Genomic DNA, 25,729 nt, shown 5'->3' with positions numbered 1-25,729 from the left:
TTTAACAGTCATATTTTTCACCTTGAAAGCTTTTTTTTGTTCGTTTAGAAGCACCTTATGCAAGTATTACTAAAAATAGTTAGATTTAAATTATTATGTTTTTGCGTGTTAAAAGATCAAAAACACATCTAAATTATTGAGAGCATGAGTTTTCTACCTGAAACATCAACTAATTTCTAATGATATTTGTATTGCACTCACTTTTATTTAAGAATTTTGTCACATGGAGAAACAATTTCATCGTGACAAAGCTAAATAAATTAATATTAGGTTAAAAGTTAAGGTTAAAAATAATCATCGAATAAATTAATCTATTCTCTACTATTACATGCGACTTCTTCTTCTCCACCCTTTTAGTGGTGGTCTCGTCTTAGTCGAGGTATCGATATCTTTGGCTTGGAAAGGATGAGTTTAGAGTTTTAAAAAAATCAATTGAAAAATATATAAAATAATCAATGTGTCAACTTAGAGACGTTATATATGCCAAGTAAACGAACGTTATATATGCCAAGTAAATGAACATGTTATGGACAAATGCGCCTAGAAGTGTTTGTAGACAGAGCAGTCATCTTTCACTAACTATTGAGTGGTTGTTCTAGTATGAAACTCATAATCGCAATAGTTCAAGTATAGAACTCAATAAATTGAAATAATTTAAGTGTATTTTTTATCATTAACTCTATTTCTATTCAAAGAGATATTATGATATTACTGAGCTATTGATATTTACAAGTTTCGAAAAAAAGTTGGTTCAAAAAAATTTATTACTATGCAATCTTATTCATATTTTTTGTAGTCATTTTCATGGCTCAAACATGTTATCTCCTAATCATATAGTAGTAATTTTACCAATTACACGATAAAAAAGTACCTGCAAACATTACACTTATTGAGCCAAATAATACTATATTAACAACGTTGGATTTTATGATTGTTTTCCCACTAGTCCAAACCAAATGCCACCTAAATGTAATATATCCACAATTTCATTATATAAATATTTCACAACTAAACTCCTTATTACTATACCAAAATATACTTAGAAGAAGTAATTTTGAACTTGTCACTTTATTTAGAAGTTGTTGTTATAAAATAACTAAGTTGACAATATTATAACAGAAAAGAAAGTAAGAGAATATGGAGAGAAAACAGAAAAGAAATGAAAATAGCGTGTATATGTATTCTGTGTGTTTTTTTAGCAATTCACAATGACCAAGAATGGTCATATTTATAGTTATACAAAAGAAGGCAAGTTGAGCAACTTGCAAAGTGGTGTGTCCACACAAATAAATGGACAATCCACTACTTAACACTCCCCCTTGGATGTCCACATATAAAGAAAAATGCTAGTAAAAAATATATATATACATAGTTATCCTGAACATCCATTGATGTTGTGCCTCATTAAAAACCTTACTAAAAAAAATCAGTGGGAAAAAGCCTAGTAAAGAAAAAGAGTACACACATCTGGTAATACGCCTTGAATGCTGCCTCATTAAAAACCTTGTTAGGAAAACCCAGTGGGACAAAACCTAGACTAAGGGAAAAAGAGTGCAGCGCGTATTATACTCCCCTTGATGAAGACATCATTTAATATCTCGAAGATGACGCATTCCAATTTTGTATCTCATTTTCTCAAAGGTTGAAGTTGGCAATGCCTTGGTAAACATATCTGCTAAATTGTCACTTGAACGAATTTGTTGGACATCTATTTCACCCTTCTTTTGAAGATCATGAGTGAAAAAGAATTTTGGTGAAATATGTTTTGTTCTGTCTCCTTTGATGTATCCTCCCTTCAGTTGAGCTATACATGCAGCATTGTCTTCATACAATATTGTTGGAGCGTCTTTTGTCAAAGAAAGGCCACATGTTTCTTGAATGTGTTGAGTTATTGATCTTAACCAAACACATTCTCGACTTGCTTCATGAATGGCTATTATCTCTGCATGATTTGAAGAAGTGGCAACCATAGTTTGTTTTGTTGAACGTCATGATATAGCTGTACCACCACATGTAAATAAATAGCCTGTCTGCGATCGACCCTTATGGGGATCAGACAAATATCCCGCATCTGCGTAACCAATCAATTGTGACGGGGATTCATTCGAGTAAAACAAACCCATATCAATGGTCCCTCGAAGGTATCTGAATATATGCTTAATTCCATTCCAGTGTCTTCGCGTTGGGGAAGAACTAAATCTTGCTAACAAGTTTACTGCGAAGGCTATATCTGGTCTAGAATTGTTGGCAAGATACATTAATGCACCAATTGCACTAAGGTATGGTATTTCAGCACCAACAAGCTCTTCATCATTTTCATGAGGTCGAAATGGATCTTTATTAATATCAAGAGATCTCACAACCATTGGGGTACTAAGTGGGTGTGCTTTATCCATGTAAAATCTCCTTAAAATATTTTCTGTATATGTTGATTGATGGACAAATATCCCATTTACAAAATATTCAATTTGTAGACCAAGACAAAATTTTGTCTTTCCGAGGTCTTTCATTTCGAACTCCTTTTTAAGACATTTTACTGCCTTTGAAAGTTCTTCAGGAGTTCCGATAATATTCAAATCATCAACATACACTGCTATTATAACAAATTCAGATCCAGACCTTTTCATAAAGACACAAGGGCAAATTGGATCATTTTTATATCCCTCTTTTAGCAAGTATTTGCTAAGACGATTGTACCACATTCGCCCTGATTGTTTCAGCCCATATAAAGATTTTTGAAGTTTTATTGAACAAGTTTCCCGGGAATCTTTATATATTTCAGGCATTTTAAATCCTTCAGGAATTTTCATAAAGATATCGTTATCGAGAGAACCATATAAATAGGCTGTAACGACATCCATCATATGCATGGCAAATTTTTCATAAACTACCAGATTTATAAGATACCTGAAAGTGATTGCATCCACCACAGGAGAATATGTTTCCATATAATCAATGCCGGGTCTTTGCGAAAATCCTTGTGCCACAAGTCGTGCTTTATATCTTACAACTTTATTTTTCTCATTTCTTTTCCGCACAAAGACCCATTTGTACCCCACTGGTTTTATACCTTCAGGTGTTCGGACTATCGGTCCGAAAACTTTGCGTTTTTCAAGCGAAGCTAATTCAACTTCAATTGCATCTTTCCATTTTGGCCAATCATTCCTCTGTCTACATTCATCGACAGATTTTGGTTCAAGATCCTCATTTTGTTGCATTATTTCCGTAGCAATATTATAAGCAAAACTATTGTCGACAATTACATTATTTCGGTTCCATATATTTCCTGATGAGACATAATTTATTGAAATTTCTTTATCATTTTCAGGCGCCTTAACCTCTTCCAAGGTTTCATCAATTGTTATGTCTCCTTGCTCATCTTGAGCAGGTTCTTTCATATCATGACCATCTTGATTATTTGCTCCTTTTCTTTTTCGAGGATTTTTATCTTTGAAACCGATTGGTCTATCACGTTTTAAATGTGGTTTAGACTCATTTGCATTATTTAATTGTCCTATTGGGACATCAACTCGAATTGGAGCATTAGCAGCTGGGATATGAGATTTAGTAACTCTTGATAGGTCAGTGAATGCATATGGCAGTTGATTTGCAATATTTTGCAAATGAATTATCTTTTGAACTTCCAGTTCACATTTATTTGTACGAGGATCTAAATGATATAATGGTAATGCATTCCAATCTATTTCCCTTTTGAGCTGCTTATTTTCTCCCCCTAATGTTGGGTATACTGATTCATCAAAATGACAATCAGCAAATCTTGCAGTAAATAAATCTCCAGTCATAGGTTCCAAATATTTTATGATAGAAGAAGATTTATACCCAACATATATCCCCAATCTTCTTTGGGGTTCCATCTTTGTGAGTTGTGGTGGAGCAATTGGAACATATACTGCACTTCCAAATATTCTAAGATGGGAAATGTTTGGCTCCTGACCAAAAGCCAATTGTAATGGAGAGACTTTGTGATAACTTGTAGGTCTGATCCGCACAAGACTTGCTGCATGCAAAATAGCATGACCCCATAATGAAATGGGAAGTTTTGTTCTCATAAGCATTGGTCTAGCAATTAATTGGAGACGTTTAATTAATGATTCCGCTAGACCATTTTGAGTATGAACACGAGCAACCGGATGCTCAACTGTTATCCCAGTGGACAAACAATAATCATTAAATGCCTGAGATGTGAACTCACCAGCATTATCAAGACGAATTGCCTTTATTGCATAATCTGGAAATTGTGCTCTTAACTTAATTATTTGAGCAAGTAATCTCGCAAATGCCATATTACGAGTTGATAATAAGCACACATGTGACCATCTTGTAGATGCATCTATTAAAACCATATAATATTTGAATGGTCCACATGATGGGTGAATGGGTCCACATATATCACCCTGTATTCGTTCCAGAAATGTTGGGGATTCAATGCCCACTTTGATTACTGATGGTCTAGTAATCAATTTGCCTTGAGAACATGCGGCACAAGTGAATTCTTTAAACTGAAGAATCTTTTGGTTCTTCAAAGAGTGTCCATGTGAACTCTCAATTATTTTGCGCATCATATTAGAACCGGGATGGCCCAACCGGTCATGCCAAATAATAAAATCATTTGAGTTAGTAAACTTCTGGTTTACTATGGCATGTGTTTCAACCATGCTAATACTTGTGAAGTATAAGCCGGATGAAAGAGCGGGTAACTTTTCAAGAATAAACCTTTTGCCCGACATCATTGTAGTAATATAAAGATATTCATTCTTTTCATCATTTGTAGTCTCAATATGATAACCATTTTGACGAATATCTTTGAAACTTAATAAATTTCTTTGAGACTTACTACAATATAATGCTTCATTAATTGTTAAATTTGTTCCCCCAACAAGTACAACTTTAGCTTTTCCGGATCCTTCAATGAATTTTGTACTACCAGATATTGTATTAATATTAGCTTCTTTCATAATCAAATAAGAGAAATATTTCTTATCTCTTAAAATAGTGTGTGTTGTGGCACTATCAATAAGACACATATTATCATAATTGATTTTGGATCCAACTGATGACTGGGAAATTTCCATATTCTTCATAAATGAAAAGAGATACATTATAAGAGTGTGAAAAACTAACAACATAAAAACTTTAAGATATTGAACTGCTTTAAAAAAACAAAAAAAAACATAAAAACAGTAACTATAATATCATGAATGTGTGTGAAAAATATTCTTTACTCACATGTATTTTTGACAATATTGTATGTATAAAGTATTAGCTAAAAAAAAAACATTAGTTATAATATGACCTTAATTGAATATAATTATAACACATGCGATAACATATATCTATGCAGATGGCTATGTGCTAGTATCAAATGATGTGAAAATCATATATACACAGTATACACTAATTTTATAACTTAATGGCTAATTTGACATATTTTAGCATCTTCGATCATGTATTATTATATGTGTTAATAAAGCTCATCAGATACTGGCTGCATATCGTAAATAAATTACTATGTTAACACGCTTGAAATTTGGTTCATATTTCTTTATATAACTCAATATACTAAAACTTTTAATAAATAAACTCAATTGACAATTTATTTTGGTAACAAGTGTCATACTAAGAAGTGTTAATCTAGGTTTTTGAATGGTACAAATATACAACTAAAAAAAAAATATCAAGTAATATTGTGTGATAATACTACATAGAAATGACAAATAAGTAACAAAAATAAATAACAGACCATACTACATAATATAGAGCTTTCAACTTTTACACATTAGTACAAACTATATGTCTCTTTGTAAAAGTTACTAATTATAAGATATATTCCCCGCCAGATGATAAATTCCTTAATCAATACTCATAAAGTCTTCAGCATCCAAATGAGTAATATTTGAAAGATCTGCGAAATCATCATCTTTATAAGCCATATTTGCCTCAATATTTTCATGTTTATTTGAGGGGGTTGCTTCATCATCATTATTTCGAAAACTCAAGTTTGCCTCCACATTATTATCTTTCCTTTTGAGAGAGGCTTGATAAAGTTTCACAAAATGTTCGGGCGTACGACATTCACGTGCCCAATGACCCTTCATACCACACCGGTGACAAAAATTGGATTTACCTCTGGAAGAATTATTTTGAGGACCTTTATTGTTCTCATGTTTATTTCCAACATGATGACGATAATTGATTCGTCCTCTACCACGTCCTCTCCCACGTCCACGACCACGGCCGTGGCTGCGATAATTATTTTGTCTTGATTCAGACTGATTATGCGCTGCTACAACATTCGCTTCAGGAAATGGAGCAGATCCAGTTGGACGGGCTTCATGATTTTTCATCAACAAAGTATTATTTTGCTCAGCAACAAGTAAGCATGTAATTAATTCAGAATACTTCTTAAATCCTTTTTCACGATATTGTTGTTGTAACAACACATTTGAAGCGTGAAAAGTGGAAAAAGTTTTCTCAAGTAAGTCATCATCAGTGATAGAGTCTCCACATAATTTTAACATGGAACTTACCTTGTGGATCGCAGAATTATACTCTGTCACGGTTTTAAAGTCTTGAAATCGAAGGTGAATCCAGTCATATCGGGCTTTTGGTAACACCGTAAGTTTCAGGTGGTGATACCGATCTTTCAAATTAGTCCATAATTCAAGAGGGTCTTTTATAGTTAAATATTCAGTTTTTAATCCTTCATGAATATGATGACGGAGAAAAATCATGGCTTTTGCTTTATCTTGGCTTGATGCGTTATTATCTTGTTTAATAGTATCACCTAGACCCTTAGTGTCAAGGTGAATTTCAGCATCAAGGATCCATGATAAATAATTTTTTCCAGAAATGTCAAGTGCCACAAATTCAAGTTTTGATATATTTGACATGATAAAACTGGGATAGAAATTAATTTTAGAAATAAAAAAGACAACTAAAATAAAATTTCTTTAGTAGATATACCTGATATAGAGATTAATTTTCTGGAGAAAATTAGGACTTCGTGCTGATAACGTGTTATAAAATAACTAAGTTGACAATATTATAACAGAAAAGAAAGTAAGAGAATATGGAGAGAAAACAGAAAAGAAATGAAAATAGCGTGTATATGTATTCTGTGTGTTTTTTTAGCAATTCACAATGACCAAGAATGGTCATATTTATAGTTATACAAAAGAAGGCAAGTTGAGCAACTTGCAAAGTGGTGTGTCCACACAAATAAATGGACAATCCACTACTTAACAGTTGTAAATTACTTTTGCTTTCTCTCTAGCATTTTCACAAATGGCAAGTCAACCTCCCACATGGGTACATGTGTTTGTTCATAAATTACAACTGATAAGCTACCAGTTTAAAAGAGGGGAAAAGAAGAAGTAAACCCATTTTTGCATCTTCCTACATCCTAAATTTATTTTCATGGCAGATTATGATTGGGCTAAAGAAGTTGATGAATTTGAATCCACAAAGGCTGGTGTAAAAGGGCTTGTAGATTCTGGTATCACAAAGATACCAAGATTCTTCATATACCCATCATTATCATCACTCTCTGAGAATGCTCAAATTCAGCTGAAAGTCCCTGTTGTAGATTTGCAGGGCATTGAAATTGACAGTGCTTTGAGAAATGAAATTGTTGAGGAGATTAAAGGGGCTGCTCAAAATTGAGGCTTTTTTCAGATTGTAAATCATGGGGTTCCTGTTAGTATTTTGGATTCAATTCTTGAAAGCACTAGAAGTTTCCATGAACAGCCTGAGGAGGATAAAATGGACTTGTATTCTTCTGATAATTGGCATAAAGTTAGGTTTTTTACTTTTAATGGATCTTTTAGTGAAACCCATGTGGCTAATTGGAGAGATACCTTAGCTTGTACTTTCCTTGATGGTATATTGGATCCAGAAGCTATTCCTCTCATCTGCAGGTAAAAAAATTATCAAGTTCACGAGCATTAGAAACATCTTTACCGTAACTTGTAAAGTTGTTGTAAAGTTGACCAAGAGGTCGGTCATGGAAATAGCCTTTCGTAGAAATGCAGTGTAAGGTTGCGCACAATAGATTTTTGTGCTCTGGTCTTCCCTTGAACCCTGCGCTTAGTGATAGCTTAATGCAGTGTAAGGTTGCGCACAATAGATTTTTGTGCTGTGGTCTTCCCTTGAACCCTGTGCTTAGTGATAGCTTTAGTGCACGAGGTTACTTTTTTTTTTAGAATTAGAACGAATTTGACCCTAACTGACTTGAATAAATATAGATGATTTATGTAGCATATCCTTGTTCCTATGTTGTTTAGGAGTCTTTTATAGTCTTGTTAGAGATAGAGATTAACATATCTGTAGAAAATATACTGATGACTTCTAGTAAATAGTACTTTTTATTGTTGTTGCGTAATATTGGATTGAGATGGCTTAAATGTTGGGACTGAAAATAATTAGGTGACATATGGAAGCTAACAAAGCAAACCTCAAAATACCACGAGTAAGAAAACAAACTAGAAATATACCAAAAGAAACACAAACATTTAATGTGGTTCGGTCAATCGACCTGCATCCACAAGAAGAGATGAGCAATGAAAAATGACCTCACGCAATTCACTCGGAATACAAAAAGGTTCACACAAATGTTAATGTAACACTTATGTCTACAAATTCTCCCCCTACACAAAACTCTCAAAGCCCCTAGGACTATATTGTGAATGTTACTATGTTAGAAGGAATAATCCTTTATTTATAGAGTCATAAACATTTTCCTATAAGAAAAAAGACTAGCCAAATATGGAGACATTATGTTTTCCTTTTAGGAAAAGGAAAACATAATGTCTCCATATTTGGCTAGTCCTTTTATAATAGGAAAATCACGGCAAACACCCAACAATTCTCCCCCTTGACCTGAATTTCTGACAAAATAAATTGTTCCACCTTTTCACATAATCTTCAACAGGTTGCATCTCCATTTTCAAAATCTCCTCTGCAAAATCTATGTCTCGGCAGAGAGAATTTTTTCTGAAAAATTTCTCCAACAAAAATCTTTATTACTATCAAAAAAGTTGCAGCTAGAACTGAACCCATCAAGATGAACAATACACGTTTTTAAGTTGGTTCATCCATTGGATCGTTGAACCATTGAATATGGCTCTGATATCACTTGTTAGGACTAAAAATAATTAAGTGACATACGGAAGCTAGCAAAGCAAACCTCGGAATACCACGAGTAAGAAGACAAACGAGAAATACACTAAAAGAGACATAAAAATTTAATGTGGTTCGATCAACCGACCTACATCCACAAGAGGAGATGAACAATCTGAGTACAAAATATCGAGAGAAATAACCTCATGCAATTTACTCAAAATATGAAGAGGTTCACACAAATGTTAACGTAACACTTGTGTCTACAAATTTCCCCCCTACACAAAACTTTTCAAGCCCCTAGAATTATATTGTGAATGCTACTATGTTAGAAGGAATAAACCTCTATTTATACAGTCATAAACATTTTCCTATAAGAAAAAGGACAAGTCAAATATGGAGACATTATGTTTTTTTTTTAAAAAAAAAAAACCTAATTATACTAGGAAAGTCAGAGCAAACACCCAATATTAAATTGAGCAAAATGATATGCGAGGACTCAAATAGCCGAGCTCAAACTTGCTTGGGACCGAGATATAGTTGTTGACTATCCTTAGTGGTTTGCAATTGAAGAGTCTTTTTGTCTTGACTTCGGACTCTGGACACCAAAATGAGCAAATGATACTGTCATACACACCTGAATTATCTTCGCCCTATAAGTTATCTCATTGATCTTATAACTAGAAGTGAATGCCTTATCAAAAACATGAAGAAAAAAAAACTAGAAGTGTATGCATCAATTAGAGGTGAATGATTAGAAGTGTCATCTAATTACCATACCGAGTCTGACCCCTCTTTTAGTAGACTAGTGTCACGGACTTAGACTTCAACTAAGACTTCCGTACGGCACTTGACAACTTACTCACGAATCTTTCACGATCTTGCAAGCTCAAGTAAGCCTTTAAGACTAGATCGCTAAGGGAACGATATATAGTAAGAAAGACAAGAGAGCTTTTATGAAGAAGGCTTTTGTATTACTTTGGAAGAATGCTTGATTGTTTGATGATCTTCTACAAATGAATGCCCCCTCTATTTATACTACTCCTAAGGGGCCTAAGTGTAAATAAAATTTACTATACAAGTCCTTCCATATTTACAAAGAAGTACCTACTCTAGAACTCTCCACACACTCTAGAGAATTTCAAGTCTTTCAAGACTTCTCTATAAGCTTCTACAAGAATCTAGAGTCTTCCACTAACCTCTCCAAGACTCTAGGTTCTTCTACCTTCTTCAAGAATTCTCTTGGACATTCTAGAGCCTTCTATTAACCTCTCCAAGACTCTAGATCTTTCCCCCGTCTTCATGATCAAGTGGCGGGTCATGACACTAGGCTATGAATATTCATGATGATATGAATGCCAGGCTCTTTCTTTCTGTGCTATATGGCCATTATTTTGATGTATAATCTAATTGCTTGCAGAAAAGAAATAATGGAATACATGAAAAATATGACCAAGGTCAGAAAAATCCTCTCGGAGTTACTTTCAGAAGCCCTAGGGCTAAGCAGTGACTACCTTGCACAGATGGATTGTCTGAAAAGTGAATACTTGGCATGCCTTTACTATCCACCTTTCCCTGAGCCAGAACTGGCCTTAGGCACAATCAACCACTCGGATTCAACCTTTCTAACTATGTTAGTTCAGGATTCTAGTGGTGGCCTCCAGGTTCTTTATCAAAATTATTGGGTCGATGTGCCTCCTATACCTGGTGCTATAGTAGTAAACATTGGAGACCTTATGCAGGTAATTTTATTGCAAGTACTGTCAAGTATGCAACGTCTTACCATTTGCAAGTATTTTAGATCTTAGTAACAAGATTTCGAAATGTAATTTGCAGCTTATTACTAACGACAAGTTTAAGAGTGTGGAACATCGAGTATTGGCTGGACCTGTTGGATCAAGAGTGTCAGCAGCATGTTTCTTCTTCCCCAGTTCTGAGTGTATGTTAAAGCCATATGGACCGATCAAAGAGCTCTTATCAGAGACAGATCCTCCGTTGTACAAGTCAGTGTCAAATCTCAAATATAATGCCTATTACCAGAAGAATGTACGAGAATGTACTTTAGCCCTTCCTCATTTTAAGCTGTAAGTTAATAGTACTATTTTGGCATGCATGATATAGCATTTTTCATGGTGGCTGTACAGTGCATTAGTTAGAGTGATTTTTTAAGAGAACGATCCTTAGTTGAGTAACCATCTAAGATATTATCTCATATATTGACCCTGTCATGTAGCACTAAGAAAAAATCAACTATAAACAAGAAGTGACAGATGAAGAACACAAGTACTATTAGTTTCATACCCGATGTAATTCCATAAGTGAATATCGGATTGATTAAATTTGAAGAATCTGCACTGCAGGCAACTCTTCTTTGGAATTGGGGAGGAAAAAAGTGTGTGGAATAATATTGATCATTATTATGTCTGAATATAAGGTAATGTAAGACTTTGTCATACTTAAATTATTGAAAATATATGTAGACAATCTACACATAAACACTAATACGACTTTTGGATCGTCAAACTTTATGATTTCACAAACTATACATATCCCTCCTCCGATTCAATTTATGTGATGTTATTTGATCTGATACAGATATTAAGAAAGAATATCTTTTGACATTCGTAGATAAAATCATCCGTAAAATGAAAAGCTTAAAGTTAAATTATTTCTAAATATAAAATGATAGTATTCTAAAAATAAGAAAAAAACATCGCATAAATTAAAACGAAGAAAATATTATAGAAGATTTGATGATTGACCTTCATAGGTTCTGGGCTAGGTGTATATCACAGATTTTGAACCTAAATTTTGTATTTACATGAAGAATTATAGAAGGGCAAGTTCATTATTCACTGAATTTTGAATTATACGTCACTCACTCTGTCCAAAATGTCTACTTTACAAAAACAAAAAGGGGAAACTACACAAATTGCATCCACTAAGCAAGGTATTTACCCAAAATAGACACGGCCCAAACTATTTATCTGTCTACCCCTTGTTCTATTCACTGAACCACTGCCTCTTCCTGCTTGATATTATTAGAGTATATATATATTCTGATGGTATCTATATACTTTTATGGTATCAAACAGTAATTAAGTCTTCTTTTCAATGAAACAGTGCATATTATATATATATATATATATACTTCCATCAGTTCATGATATGAAACAATAAATGCAAATTAGGAGTTAAAAATAGAGGATATGAAAGTAAAGAAACAGTTGCTTGTAAATAGTTTATCTTTTTTGGGTATAAGTGTTCTTTTCCGGAAAAAAAAAAAGATAGGGTGGCAAGTAGAAACAAACTTGAATTGCATTTCTTGTAATGGGTTCTGATTCCTTTAACTGCATTATGTTTTATTGATTGAGAACGAAAGGTTAAAAATATGGAAATATGGCAGCAAGAATCCAAATATTTCACTTAATTAACACCAATAATTGAAACAGTAGTACTTTTTTCCAAAATATTAAATATTTTGAAATAACTTTATTAATTAATTTACCACAAACACTAATATTTATCTTTCTGGAAACAGACACTCTACATCCTCGAGGCAGTGGTAAGGTGTGTATACACTCTATCCTCTCCAGACCCTACTTAGTGGGATTTCACTGGGTATGTTGTTGTTATCATAAACACTAATATTTAGAATCGAAAGTACGGATCAAGTCCATTTCTGAGTATTTTTTATTTTTTATTTTTAAAAGCAAGGGATGTTTATCATATTTTTTTTTAAAAAAAAATGTTTACAAGCAACTCTCTTTTGTATATTATAAATTATAATTATAAACTTTTGTCTTTAAAGTGGAAGCTTATGAGAGATTAAAATAAAAAATGAGTACGGATCAAATTGATTTCTGAGTATATTAAACTTGTAATAATTGAATAAATATGGCAACATCTCTTTCAATCTAACATCAAATCCATAATTTAATTTAATTTTTTAAACAGGCAACTTTTCCTATTAATTTTGTTAGTACTATATTTGATCATATAATATCATAGATTTTAGGTGAATTATTAGAAACTGTATGTTACAACATTTGATATGGAAAATAATTTAGTATCAAGCTGGTGCAAAAATGTTGAAACATTGCCTGAAAATTACATATTCCCAGCAGATCAAAGACCTGGAGAACCTATTGTTCCTTTAAGTGGTAGCAGTCCAATTATAGACTTGAGTATTCATGAACATGATCAAGCTCAGCAAATAATTAAAGCCAGTCAGGATTTTGGGTATTTTCAGGTTTTTCTAATCTCCCCTCTTCGATCTTCGTTTTTTAAATTTCTATACACTGACAATTTAAAAAGAAGTTTTGCACTATCAGATTTAAGAGTAATCGTCCACTATTAGTAACCTGAAATATACAAACATGTTACTTGTTATAATTGGTTATATTGGAAATAATAAAAGTCAGATATGAGTTTGGGTATTTGGGGGATTCCCCCCCCCCCCTCGTCTTCAATGTTTTCTCTGGAGTTTAACATCGAAGGGGTAAGTTCGGTTTGAATACAAAGTTATGTTGGAATAAGTTATGCTGCGATCGATTAGTTATGTCGCGATTATAAGTTATGCTGAATTATTTTTTATTGATTGTTATTTAGTTTTTTTATATTTTCTTTGTAAGATTTAGCTATTCATTTTTGAAATTAAAACTTTTATCCTATTTAGCTTATGCATTCCATGATTGTACCGTGTGTGTTTAAAAATAAAAATTTCATCTTATTTAACTTAATAATAAAACTTTCATCTTAAATGTGTTAAAAGTAAAAGAGAATTTATTATTTATGTCACTTTAGAGCGATAGCGTAAAATTTAGTTATAAGATATTTGTTGATTTTGTGAAAAAACAGGTGATCAACCATGGGATTTCAGAAAGATTATTGGAAGAGACAGTAAGTGTATTGAAAGAATTTTTTAAGATGCCAGCTAAAGAGAAAGCAAAGTACTACTCAGTTGATCCAAATAGCAAATGCAAACTCTACACAAGCACTATGAATTATTCCAATGAAGATAAACATTATTGGAGGGATGCTTTAGCACATCATTGTCATCCTCTCCAAGATTCCTTGCCTTTTTGGCCACAAAAACCAGCTCGTTATAGGTAAGCTAATTTCTTCTACTTTCGATTATAGTTTAAAATTAGCCATCGTTATACTTTCCAGAAAGCATCTTGTATTTTCTATTGATTGTAAAACGGAGCTACAACGTGGATAACTGATGATGAGCTTTTGTACCTGATTAAAATTTTAAGTTTACCCCCTCTACTTTGAAAATATAGGAGTTAAATTTGGACCCCTTTCATGTGTCACGATCCAAGACTTCGATAACTAGATCTTATCTGTCCAACCACACCCCTCGATATTACTATTACGAGAGAACTTGCTTATTATAAGCATAGCCGAAATGTACAACATAACATAGGGTAATTTCACCTATTTTCCCTGGTTATTTTTTGTTGTCCAATTTTATATGAGAATTGTACGAAATGATAATTAAAATATTATATTTTTTTCTATTATATTTAATTTGTTTCCTAAATACAAATTTCAGAGAAGTTATAAGTGCGTATTCAATTGAAACAAAGAAGCTAATCACAAAGATTTCAGATGTGATTAGTGAAGGATTAGGACTTGGAAAGGGATATTTTGGAGGTGAATTAAGCAAAGTTCAAATGCTATTAGTGAACTATTATCCTCCATGTCCTGACCCAAATTTGGCACTTGGAATGCATAGCCATTGTGACCCAAATTTGTTCACAATTTTGTATCAAGACAATGTTTATGGCTTACAAATCTTCAAGGATGGAAAATGGATTGCTGTTGAACCTATTCCTAATGCATTTGTGGTCATCATTGGTTGTCAATTACAGGTAAATGTTCATGTTATATACGTTAGAATTTTTAGATTATTCGTGCAATTTAATCAGTTATAATAAGTTATTCCTCTATTTTTCATGTTATCATATCGAATTTGCTAGGTAAAATTACCTTGTGAAAAATGTTCATATGTTAGGAAGGCTTTTGTCAGTAAACAAGGAAATATATATATATATATATATATACATTTATTTGGATCAATATTGTAATTGCAATGGATATATTAACTATTAACGGATGACATATTTGACCATTTCACAAAGTTCACGTAATATATTTGGACTTTCTTCAAAAATCTATATACATTTTACAAACATTTTCACTTAATAGAATATAAATTTCTGATAATTCATCGAGTGAAGGACTAAAATCCTATCATTTTATTAAAATTGAAAATTAAATATAATTAATAAAATTACCAATTAGAATACGCCAAAAGTTCAAAAGTCAATGGGAAATAATCCAGCTTGTTGTATAGAAGTTAATTCTCCTTCATATTTTGTTATGGATTTAACTTATATAAATTGACATTGAATTTTATTTTTTTTATGCACTACCTCTAGCTTTTAAATTTGTTCGTAATAGTTGATAACTTGTCTTATTTCTCAGATTATCAGTAACGATATGCTAAAAAGTGCGATTCATCGAGCAGTAACAAATTCAAAAGAAACTCGAATTTGTGTGGGTAATTTTGTAATTCCTTCTTCAGATTGTGACATTGAACCTGCAAGTGATTTGGTTAAAAAAACAACAAATATTCCAGCATACAAGGCTTACCAGTACAAGGAGTTCTTGCACACCTATGCAACAAAAAATGGCGATTTTGAAGCTGTATTTCAGTTTTACAAGCTCTAATTAAGCTTAATTGTGTGTGGTGTGTGTATGTGACTATATATGTGTGAAATAAAAAATATTTCTACATAATATATATCATGTTTCTCTTGATTATATATATTATTACTATACCTGCACAAGCAATAGTTCTCTTGCTATATATATTGAGCCCAAGGACGGAGCCAAGTTGGGTTGAGGGATTATAACCATTGGACTCATACCACCAACAATTCTATCTGGTTCATTGTCCCAGACTCCGTAACTATCTTTTTTCGCGAATTTTGAGCTTAAATCTACTATATTTACGAGTTCGGAATCAAAAATGCCACTTTTTTACTTCAAAATACATAAAGGGTCACTCAATAGTTGAGTTAACCAAAAGAAACATTTCGCTGGGAGTGGAGTGAAATTGGTTGTGATTTAATGGCCGTTTGTTGACGTATAACTTTAATTTTTTTTAAAATAGTATTTCGTTGATGGTGCAGCGACAAACTATTTTTTAAAAATTAAAGTTATACATCAACAAACGGTCTCAATTTCGCTTCACTCCCAGCGAAATATCCCTTTTCTCAACAATTGAGTGGCCTTTATGCATTATGAAGTGAAAAAAATAGCCCTTTTGGCTCCACACTCATACATTTGCCGTGCTAATTGAGAATTTTGGGTAAATTGTTTACTTTCTTAGTTTCGGAATCTAAAAGGAAGTCTCTCGAAGAAATGTCAGGAGAAAATGACGAGACTGAAGCAAATTAATTAGGATCGTATTTTATGTACCAGAGCACATTCTATTTCTAATAAGTTGTGACGATAATTTTTTAACGAGTCCATAAAAAGTGATCTCATTTAGATCATCTAGCATTAGATATAGTTCTTGTTGTGTAAAATCTTTTTAACTTAGGTGTTTTAATTTAATGTTTTTCTTCTTTTGCTACTCAGCTTTAAGCTCTTAGGATTATATTTTTATATAATCTTACTCCCAAATTGTGTAACGTTACTTTTTGTTTTGTTTTGTTTTGCTGGATCCAACTATTTGTTGTAGTTCCACTTTCAGTTATAAATGTGTAATTGCATCCTTTGAACATCCAATCAAAACAAATCTTACATTGACAAATACAACTACACGTTGGTTATACAAATATTAAAAAACAAATCTCAGGTATTAGTGATACATTTTAAAGATGTGCAGAAATATATATGTATCATCAATGATTAGATCAATTAAAAACTGCAAGAACATACAAAAAAAATTAATTAGTCATCTTCAAGATACCGTGTTCTTCGCTTTAAGTCTCTCAGAAGAATACTTTTTAAATCTTTTGGATGACGATGAGATTTGAAGCCAAAATATCTGCTTGTTCTAGTATCATGTTATGGTGAAGTGTAATTAACCATTACATTTAAAAACTTGTTAAATATTAAAACACACTTTTTTATTATTTAATTACATTACGTCTCACTATACTTAATTTGTTAAATATATATCCTTCAGTTTTTTATACTTTAGTATATCATTGTATTTTATTTTAGCAAAAGACATGGGGACAAGCTAGATGTGGCGCGGTCTTTCATAAAACCTTTGGAAAAGCATGTTGAATATGATGTATATATCAAATATCAATGTTAGATATCTACACATAAGGCATGATACATAATCGTGCAACAATTGGTCTAATTAATAAGCTGGTATTTACACCTTTTAATTGCACAAGTGAACACATGCAATCTTACATTACAATTCACGTGAGATATATTCATTCATTTTAAAATAATCATGAGAATAATAAAAACCCCGTTAGATATAGATATATAATTGAGAAAATTGACGAATAAATTTGGAGGACATTTAACTATTTTCTCTTAATAATTCCGAAAGATCAATTTCACATTTTCCTCAGGACTATTATATGAATAATTTCCATCTACTTCAATAATTGTCCTCAAAATTCTTTTTTAAAATTCTTTTGTCGATTCTGTAAAAGATTTGCATAGTAATTTAGACTCTTGTGTGATTATATAGTATTAAATGCTTAATACGAGTGAAATGAACCTGATCAATTTTTCAAAACTAGTGTTGCTAGTCTATGTTCAGACAAAAATATATAATTAACTCAAACTGTTACAAATTTCAACGTTACCGTATTCTGCAAAATCTTTGCGTTGAAATCTCACCATCAGTAAAAAAAAAAATTAAAAAAAAATTAAGTGTTTGATTCATGAAAAAGAATCAAAGTAACACACAATGAAGCGTACGTGTTGAGACATATATCACATAATGTAATTAAGAAATTGAAAGTGTGGTTTCTCTAAGGTTAATTTATGCAAACGTACCTTTTTAGGCAATGATTTAGTTTTTTGTGCCTATGCTTAAAAATTGTGCAAATAGAGACTTTGGAAAATTACATTTTAGGTACAACATTAGATTCTGATTTAATATTTGTTGCTATATGCTCTATCAAACAAATAAAACATTAAAAACGAGAGGAATGTGAATCTAATATAAACAACAGTGTTATACTAATAGCTATTTTGAGACAGAACTTAGCATTAGTTTTTGCTTTCTAAGAGCTATACGTGAGAACATATTTTAGTGTATACATATAAAAATAATCTTTTGCGCAAATGCAGGATAAGATTGTGTATAATTAATTCTTATAGTTTGACTCTTTTTTTTCCAAATTTTACATATATAACGGAAACTGATCAGAACAAAAGACTATCCGTTTTACAGTTGAATCAATTTTTCGAAAAGGTATTTCCAAACAAGAGTAATACTGATCAATTTTTTCTTGTCGTTTGCTATATCAATGCAACCAGCCTATGGTTTCATGATTTATAAAAATCTAAAAAAGAATCTTTGAAATATTGAGTTCTATGATTAATATCATCTTATCATGTTAGTGAATTCAAAATATTGATTATTGTCAAATGATCAAGAATCTTGACATTGTTAGGTAGAGGGTTTTACATTGTTTTACACGATTTATGAATAATAACAATACCTTATATAAGTGGTAATAATTAAATAGGCTAAACGTTTTATTAGTGATGAGAACTCAGTCAAATGAAATTTTTCTTAAAAAAATAGCAAATTATGCCGAGCAGATGCGGGACATATTAAAATTAGAAAAACATCATGTTGTGCGGGGTAGAATGGGACGGATTGTCTTGACGAATTTAAGAGCTATATATCGATCGGTTCTGTTCGGTTTTAAATTTATCGGTCAAATTTATGTGAAGAGCTCTATATCGATCGATTTGTAAATATGTTAAACACTTATAGAACCATTAAAATATTAATTTATCGGTTGATCCGTTATTGATCGTTATCGGTTTAACCGGTAATATTTGGCGCACATTTTTTTTTATTGAAAATCACTTAGAAACAAGACGACAAACTAAATGAATCATGCACATGAGTTGACAGTCGTATCTTGGGCAAAAGCAAACATTGACACATTATAAAATAACCGCAAGTTTGAGATAGCCGGAAATAAAAGTATGAAACTATGCTCTAAGTCAAAAACATTATATATCCAATAGTACTATAAATATAATTTATTAATTTATTAATTTACTATCGGGTTAACCCGTTAAGAAAAAACCAAACCGTTAAAAACCGATAATTCGATAATAAAAAAAAATCAAAACAATTATCGAAACCGTTAAACCAATAACCAATTATCAATAAATCAATAGTTTTATTCGATTTGAGTTATCGAGTTTGACTCGATTTTAAACAATCCTAGTCATATGTCCCCGCAATCGCACCGCCAGACCCGGAGCTTTTGCCAACCCTACTGATAGAGTGTATTGCAAAATTATCAAACGACAAAAACGTTGAATAGTTGAGTTGGTTTTACCAAATAATATATATGGCTTTAGTTGTTGTAAAGGTTATGAAAAGGCAGAAATATATCATTTCGTACTAATAATTATTGAGCTTGATTCATTATGATAGGTTTTATTTGTTTATTTGATCTGCCAAGTTCACGTGAGAACTTTTTTTAATTTTAAATGAATATAAAAAAAATGAATTCTTGCCTTATTTGCCCATTTCTCTTCCCCTACCTAAATTTGAAGGGGTGGGGTCGGCGGCATGACATGCATGGTTCTTTTATCTTTATAATAAGTCAAAAGGTGTAATTAAACGTTTCAAACTTCATTTTTCAATAACTTTTGAAACAAAGAGAACTTTTTCTATCATATGTTTTTTATTATTTTACTCGAAGTATAAAAAGTTTCTGTCTCTAATTAAAACTAGTTACAAAAGTGAACTTTCGAAGGTAAGCGGGAATTATAACTTATAAAATAGGGTAAAACTATTCTTTTTATTATGATTTTTAAGATGCGTGTAAAATAAATAAACGACTAATATAGAACAGAAAAATATTAATTTCTAGGGATGAATATGGCCACAATATTAGTCTTCGTGCTTTCTTGATTGTTTTGTTTTACATATTAATTTATTGTTGGTCCACTACAAAAAAAAATGATGTTTGGTTAATAATGGATTGCTGGTCACGTCCAATGATGTTTGGTTAATAATGGGTTACCCAATCTTATTCTCGATTTAAAAATAGTATGATCGATTGCAATAATAAATACAAACAAAAAAAAAAGTTGTGATCCTTCCCACGAGGACTATGATTTGGCTACAGTGTGTGAATTCAAATGTTCTTATAATTATAAATAATGTTAAGAGATTTTTTTGGATAAAATTGAAGAAACAAATTCGTGATATAAAAAGCAAACAATATCTAAATAATTGAATTAGGACCGTTATAAATATTATCAAAACAGAATTTAGTACGATGACAGGAGAAGCTCAGTAAATTGAATGTGGTGAGTCCCAAGGACAAGCCTATGAAATTAAAGAACGAATGTATGTGATACCAATAACGTAAATCAAGCCTCTAATGAAGTGTATATTAGACATTAAGCAAATTTTAAATTGAAAATGGAGCAAGATAGTTCAAAACCAACTACTCAGATAAAGTAATTGTACCAGACGAACAATGCATTAATAATTGGACCAGGGTGTTACATTAACTTTGTGAAAGGACAAGTAATTAATTATGTTTTTTTTTTTTTTTTTTTTTTTTATGGGAACAGACCCTACACGAGGCTCCCACCTCTCGTGCACAGTCAGGGGTTGAGCAGCACCCCCAAGCCTTAACATAAATAATCAAAATAAAATACAAGGAGGGGGACATAAACCTTACCTCCGATCCTATGGTGGTTCATAAGTCGGCTAACCTATTAAGGTCGGCTAACTCATCCCCGATACAAAAAGAGACTAACTATAACTAGAAAGCATTAAACCTGTGAGAGGACTCCTCTCGGTACAAATTAATTATGTTTTGTTAGTTCTAATTTTAGGCATCTAAATTATACTTCAAAAGGGAACTTAAATTAAGGAGAGTGAAATGCGTAAACACCAAACTTTTACTCAATTAAATCACCCCAAAAATTATTTATATGTAATTTGACCTTTAATAAAAATTAAGAATTTGTAATTTTGAAAATAGCACAAAAGTTAACTACATTAAGTAAAAATGAAAAATAATAATTACTTACACTATTTGTATATATAAGTTAAATTTCATGACCATTATATCGAAAAATAATAGAAAAAATTATAAGATAATTTTTCTTCTCACATATACACGCGGCAACACAAAATTAAAGTCAACCAATTAATTGTGCTTGTCCAATTAGCTTCATTTACTTGGAGACCAAACTGTAATTTTATTATAATTAAATTAGGTGTACTCTTATACTAAGTCACATGTAATTTAATTGGCTTTAAAAATTACAATTGATAAGATTTTTTGAGACGAAGAAAAATACTACATTGCCATTTGTTCAATGGAAATTCACAAAATCACCGCCATGATAGAAAGTGATTTTAAATATTTTTTAATATTTTCTTTCAAAAATTTGGTAAGAAAAAAGACGTGCAGACAATTTACGATTTAAAACTTATTCAGACATTCAATGATTCCTAATTGGGGGAAGGAAAAAACGATTATAAGAAAAATAACTCTTCATCTTCTTCTTTTTTTCCTCCAAGAATCAGAATTTATTAAGTTGAAATTTATGACATTCTAGAAATTTTGAAAAATAAAATATTTTAAGAAATACTGTATAACTTAAATTGCATAAAATTTTCAAAAATCAATTTCATCAAAAATAAATCTTAGATTCTGTCTGTAGTAATGATTATTATGTTTTTGGCATGTCTCAACATAGCAGTTTTAAAAATATATTTTTATATTTATTTATTATTCATAGCAGTGACCACATATGCTACAAGACACAGGAGATACTCTCATAGTTTATTTTTACTTGTTTAACATTTTTAAAATATATTTTTATATTTATTTATTATTTTTAATATATTAAAAAAATTATTATTATTTTGTTTTATCCTCGCCGTTAATTATGCATTCTCTAAATTGTTTCTCAATGCCTAACACATTTTTTAAGAAGCATGTAAAATCTAAAAAAGAATAAGTTAAAGTGAAGAGAAAGAGTACCAAATATAGTTAATATCATAACAGGGAGAGGATGTAACTCTTATTGTGAAGATTCATCGGACTTCAATAGTTTCGACATCAAATATAAATGTGAAAAGTTATTAAAATCACAATAAATATTTGAGTTGAACCTATAATTTAAGAAATATTACAAGTTTGGCGCTAATAATCTTAAAATTCGGAATCATATATATTGTCATACATTTCTATAATAAATATCGTCTATATGAAAAAATATTTGAATATAATTATAAAAAAAAATTGAAACTAATTTTGCTATATTATTTATTAATATATTTTTATAACAATATTTTTTTTATTATAACAGTCAAAAAATATTTAAACGAATAACATCATTATAAAAAAGTCTAACGGTATAAATCTTGAAATTGCTACATATATTTTATTTCTCAAAAGATAATGTCAGTATATCGTTCACATATTAAATGTGTTTACAGAGTTCACGTTCCATATTAATTTGTGTTGTCCTTTTTCCATTGTTATATTGTAATTATCGATGCATAAAATAAGAAAAATTAAAACAAGTGGTTAGAACCTAGACCATTTTTTTCTACAAGTTACGGTCCATTCATTTTCTCTGGAATTGATAAATATTCCTTACATCTTTGGAAAATTGTAATGTGTTAATTGTTTTTCATCGATTAAAAATAAAAATGTGAACAAGTTTATAGGTTAGACAGACTCTCATATCAATAATAAAAATATAATAAATTGGTTGACATGAACTCAAGAGGGATACTAGTCCTGCCAAACTGGTCCAATATGACCAACAAAGTCGTTGAAATATGATTGATCTGAGCTTATACGGTTTTGACATAAATATCGAAAAATCATACTAATAAATTATTTCAGTTCTGATTCTATTTTTGAAAAAATTTAATTCTTTGATTTGATTCTTAATTTTTGAATCTTGATATAGCGATACTTTGTTACCAAAGTTTAATAACATAGGGTGAAAATTTTATTTTTTTTGCTTTTATCAGATTTTCAAATAAAGAGAGAAAACTAGTTAAACCAAAAGAAAATTGTCCTGATAAAGTTAGCGATGATCGCTCTCTTATTTATTTTTATTTTTACGTGTTGTTTGACAACATTCACCATTTAAACTGTTTTCCACTTGATTTGTATATGATTTATTCTTATCATCCAACACCTTCTCATAAAATAATAGAGAAGGAAAAAGAAAAGAATGGTTAAAACTTAAAAAATAAAATAGCCAAAAATTAAATAATTGGTGGAAGAGATTAATTCTTTGATTTATTTCATTAACCTCAATAGTTTATATACACAAATACAAGAGTATAATTAGGCTATAATTAAGTAAACTAAATATCTCTATATTAGAAAGTAAATATATACAATCTGTCAGAATATATTTTCATATATTCTAACACCCCCTCCCCCCCCACCCCGCAGTCGAAGCGGGAGGTCGCTGATGCTCAGACTGTCCCAAAAATTCTCAAATAACACCAACGGAAGACCTTTGGTCAAGATATCTGCAATCTCATAACGAAAGAGACATGTAACACTAGAACCTGGCCACGAGCCGCATTTTCCCTTACAAAATGTATATCCATCTCAATGTGCTTAGTGCGTTGATGCTGAACAGGATTACCAACCAGATAAATGGCACTAACATTATCACAGTAAACCAAAGTAGCCCGTGGAATATGACAATGAAGTTCCAAAAGCAAGTTTCGCATCCAACACGACTCAGAAACCACATTAGCAACCCCTCGATATTCTATCTCTGCACTCAAACGGGACAAAGTAGCTAGACGTTTGACGGACCATGAGATCAAGTTATCACACATAAAGACATAATAATCTGAAGTCGAACGCCATGTATCGGGGCACCCACCCCAATCAGTATCAGTATACGAGACAAGAGTGGCTGTGGAAAATGGATAAAAGTGAAGACCATAATCCAAAGGACCTTGAAGGTAGCGCACGATGCGCTTGAGAGCGTGCATGTGCTCATCCGGTGGGTCATGCCTGAATAAGCATACCTGTTGCATAGCATAAGTAATAACCGATCTCGTGAACATGAGATATTGCAGTGCCCTGCAAGACTCCGATAAAGAGATGGGTCCTTAAATAATATGCTTGTAGTAGCCTCGAGCTTCGGTTTTGGAGAAACTGGAGTAGGAGATGGCTTACACGATGACATGCAAGCTCGATCAATGATCTCGGCCTCATACTTTCTTTGAGATAAAAATAAACCACCTATATGACGAGTGATAGCAATGTCCAAGAAATAACTCAACGAGTCTAAATCCTTCATAGCAAATTCGAAGCTAAGAAGCGATACGATAGACCGACGGAGTGCATCAGAGGAAGTAGTTAAAATAATATCGTCGACATATAACAAAAGATAAGCCATAGAAGTACATTAATGATAAACAAACAAGGAATGATCTGTTTTACTGTGAGAAAACCCAAGGGTACAGACATAATCAACAAATCGCTTATACCAAGCCCACTGAGTTTGTTTCAGCCCATAAAAAGATTTCTTCAGTAAACACAGATGATTAGGTCTATCAGGATCTCGATAGCCTAAATGTTGATACATGTAAATAGTCTCATTAAGTTCGACATGTAAGAAACCATTTTTGACGTCAAGTTGATAAATCGGGCATGCCTTGAAGAGAGTTAAACTAAGAACTGTATGAATAGTCATCGATTTGACAATTGGACTAAATGTCTCACCACAATCCACGCCAACCTGTTGGGTTTTACCATCACCTACAAGACGAGCTTTATGTTGCTCAAACGAACTATCAGATTTTTTCTTTATGAGCAAAAATTCACATACACTCAATAACATTAACATTTGGAGAACAGGGCACCAATTCCTAAGTCTTATTTTGAATAAGAGCATTATATTCATCATCCATAGCCAATTTCCAATTCAGATCACGAATAACAGACACAGGGTTACGGGGTAGATGGGACTTCGAGACGGATGTAAAAAGGTTGAAGAACTTCTTAGGCTTATAGATCCTATGCTGACTCATAGTAACAGGACCAGTGGGTAGACTAGATGGAGAGATGGAAATGGGTGGAGGAAGAGAGCTAGGTGGAAGAGCGGAAGAAGATGTTGGAGCCGACCCAGCAAGCAGCAAAAGAGCGATCTGCCTAGGTGAAAGGGCAGAGCCGCTGGCTGGGCACGGCGATATGGGTAACGATGCAGGAGAAAGGTAGTGATCCGACAGTTTTATGGATGTAGTGAGATGATGAATCATATAGGGAGATGGTCTATCGTCTAAAAATTGGTATATGTGATTTTGAGGACTATGTAACTTGACAAA

At 31.9% G+C, this 25,729-nt stretch overlaps 1 protein-coding gene and 1 pseudogene across 1 annotated transcript; both read left to right on the top strand.

Moving 5' to 3' along the window:
- The first annotated feature begins 7,345 nt into the window (after nt 1-7,345).
- Nucleotides 7,346-13,344, top strand: LOC129901719 (1-aminocyclopropane-1-carboxylate oxidase homolog 1-like; annotated as a pseudogene).
- LOC129901720 (hyoscyamine 6-dioxygenase-like) lies at nt 13,117-15,974 on the top strand. Its single transcript, XM_055976976.1, has 4 exons — nt 13,117-13,390; nt 13,999-14,249; nt 14,699-15,017; nt 15,634-15,974. Exons 1-4 carry the CDS (start codon nt 13,193-13,195, stop codon nt 15,877-15,879), a joined length of 1,014 nt encoding a protein of 337 aa, XP_055832951.1. The 5' UTR covers nt 13,117-13,192; the 3' UTR covers nt 15,880-15,974.
- The last annotated feature ends 9,755 nt before the right edge of the window (nt 15,975-25,729 follow it).

Source organism: Solanum dulcamara, chromosome 8, assembly GCF_947179165.1.
Source record: "Solanum dulcamara chromosome 8, daSolDulc1.2, whole genome shotgun sequence".
In the NCBI taxonomy this organism is placed as follows: domain Eukaryota; kingdom Viridiplantae; phylum Streptophyta; class Magnoliopsida; order Solanales; family Solanaceae; genus Solanum; species Solanum dulcamara.
The sequence above is the reverse complement of the archived record's forward strand: the minus strand, read 5'-3'. Positions and strand labels throughout refer to the sequence as shown.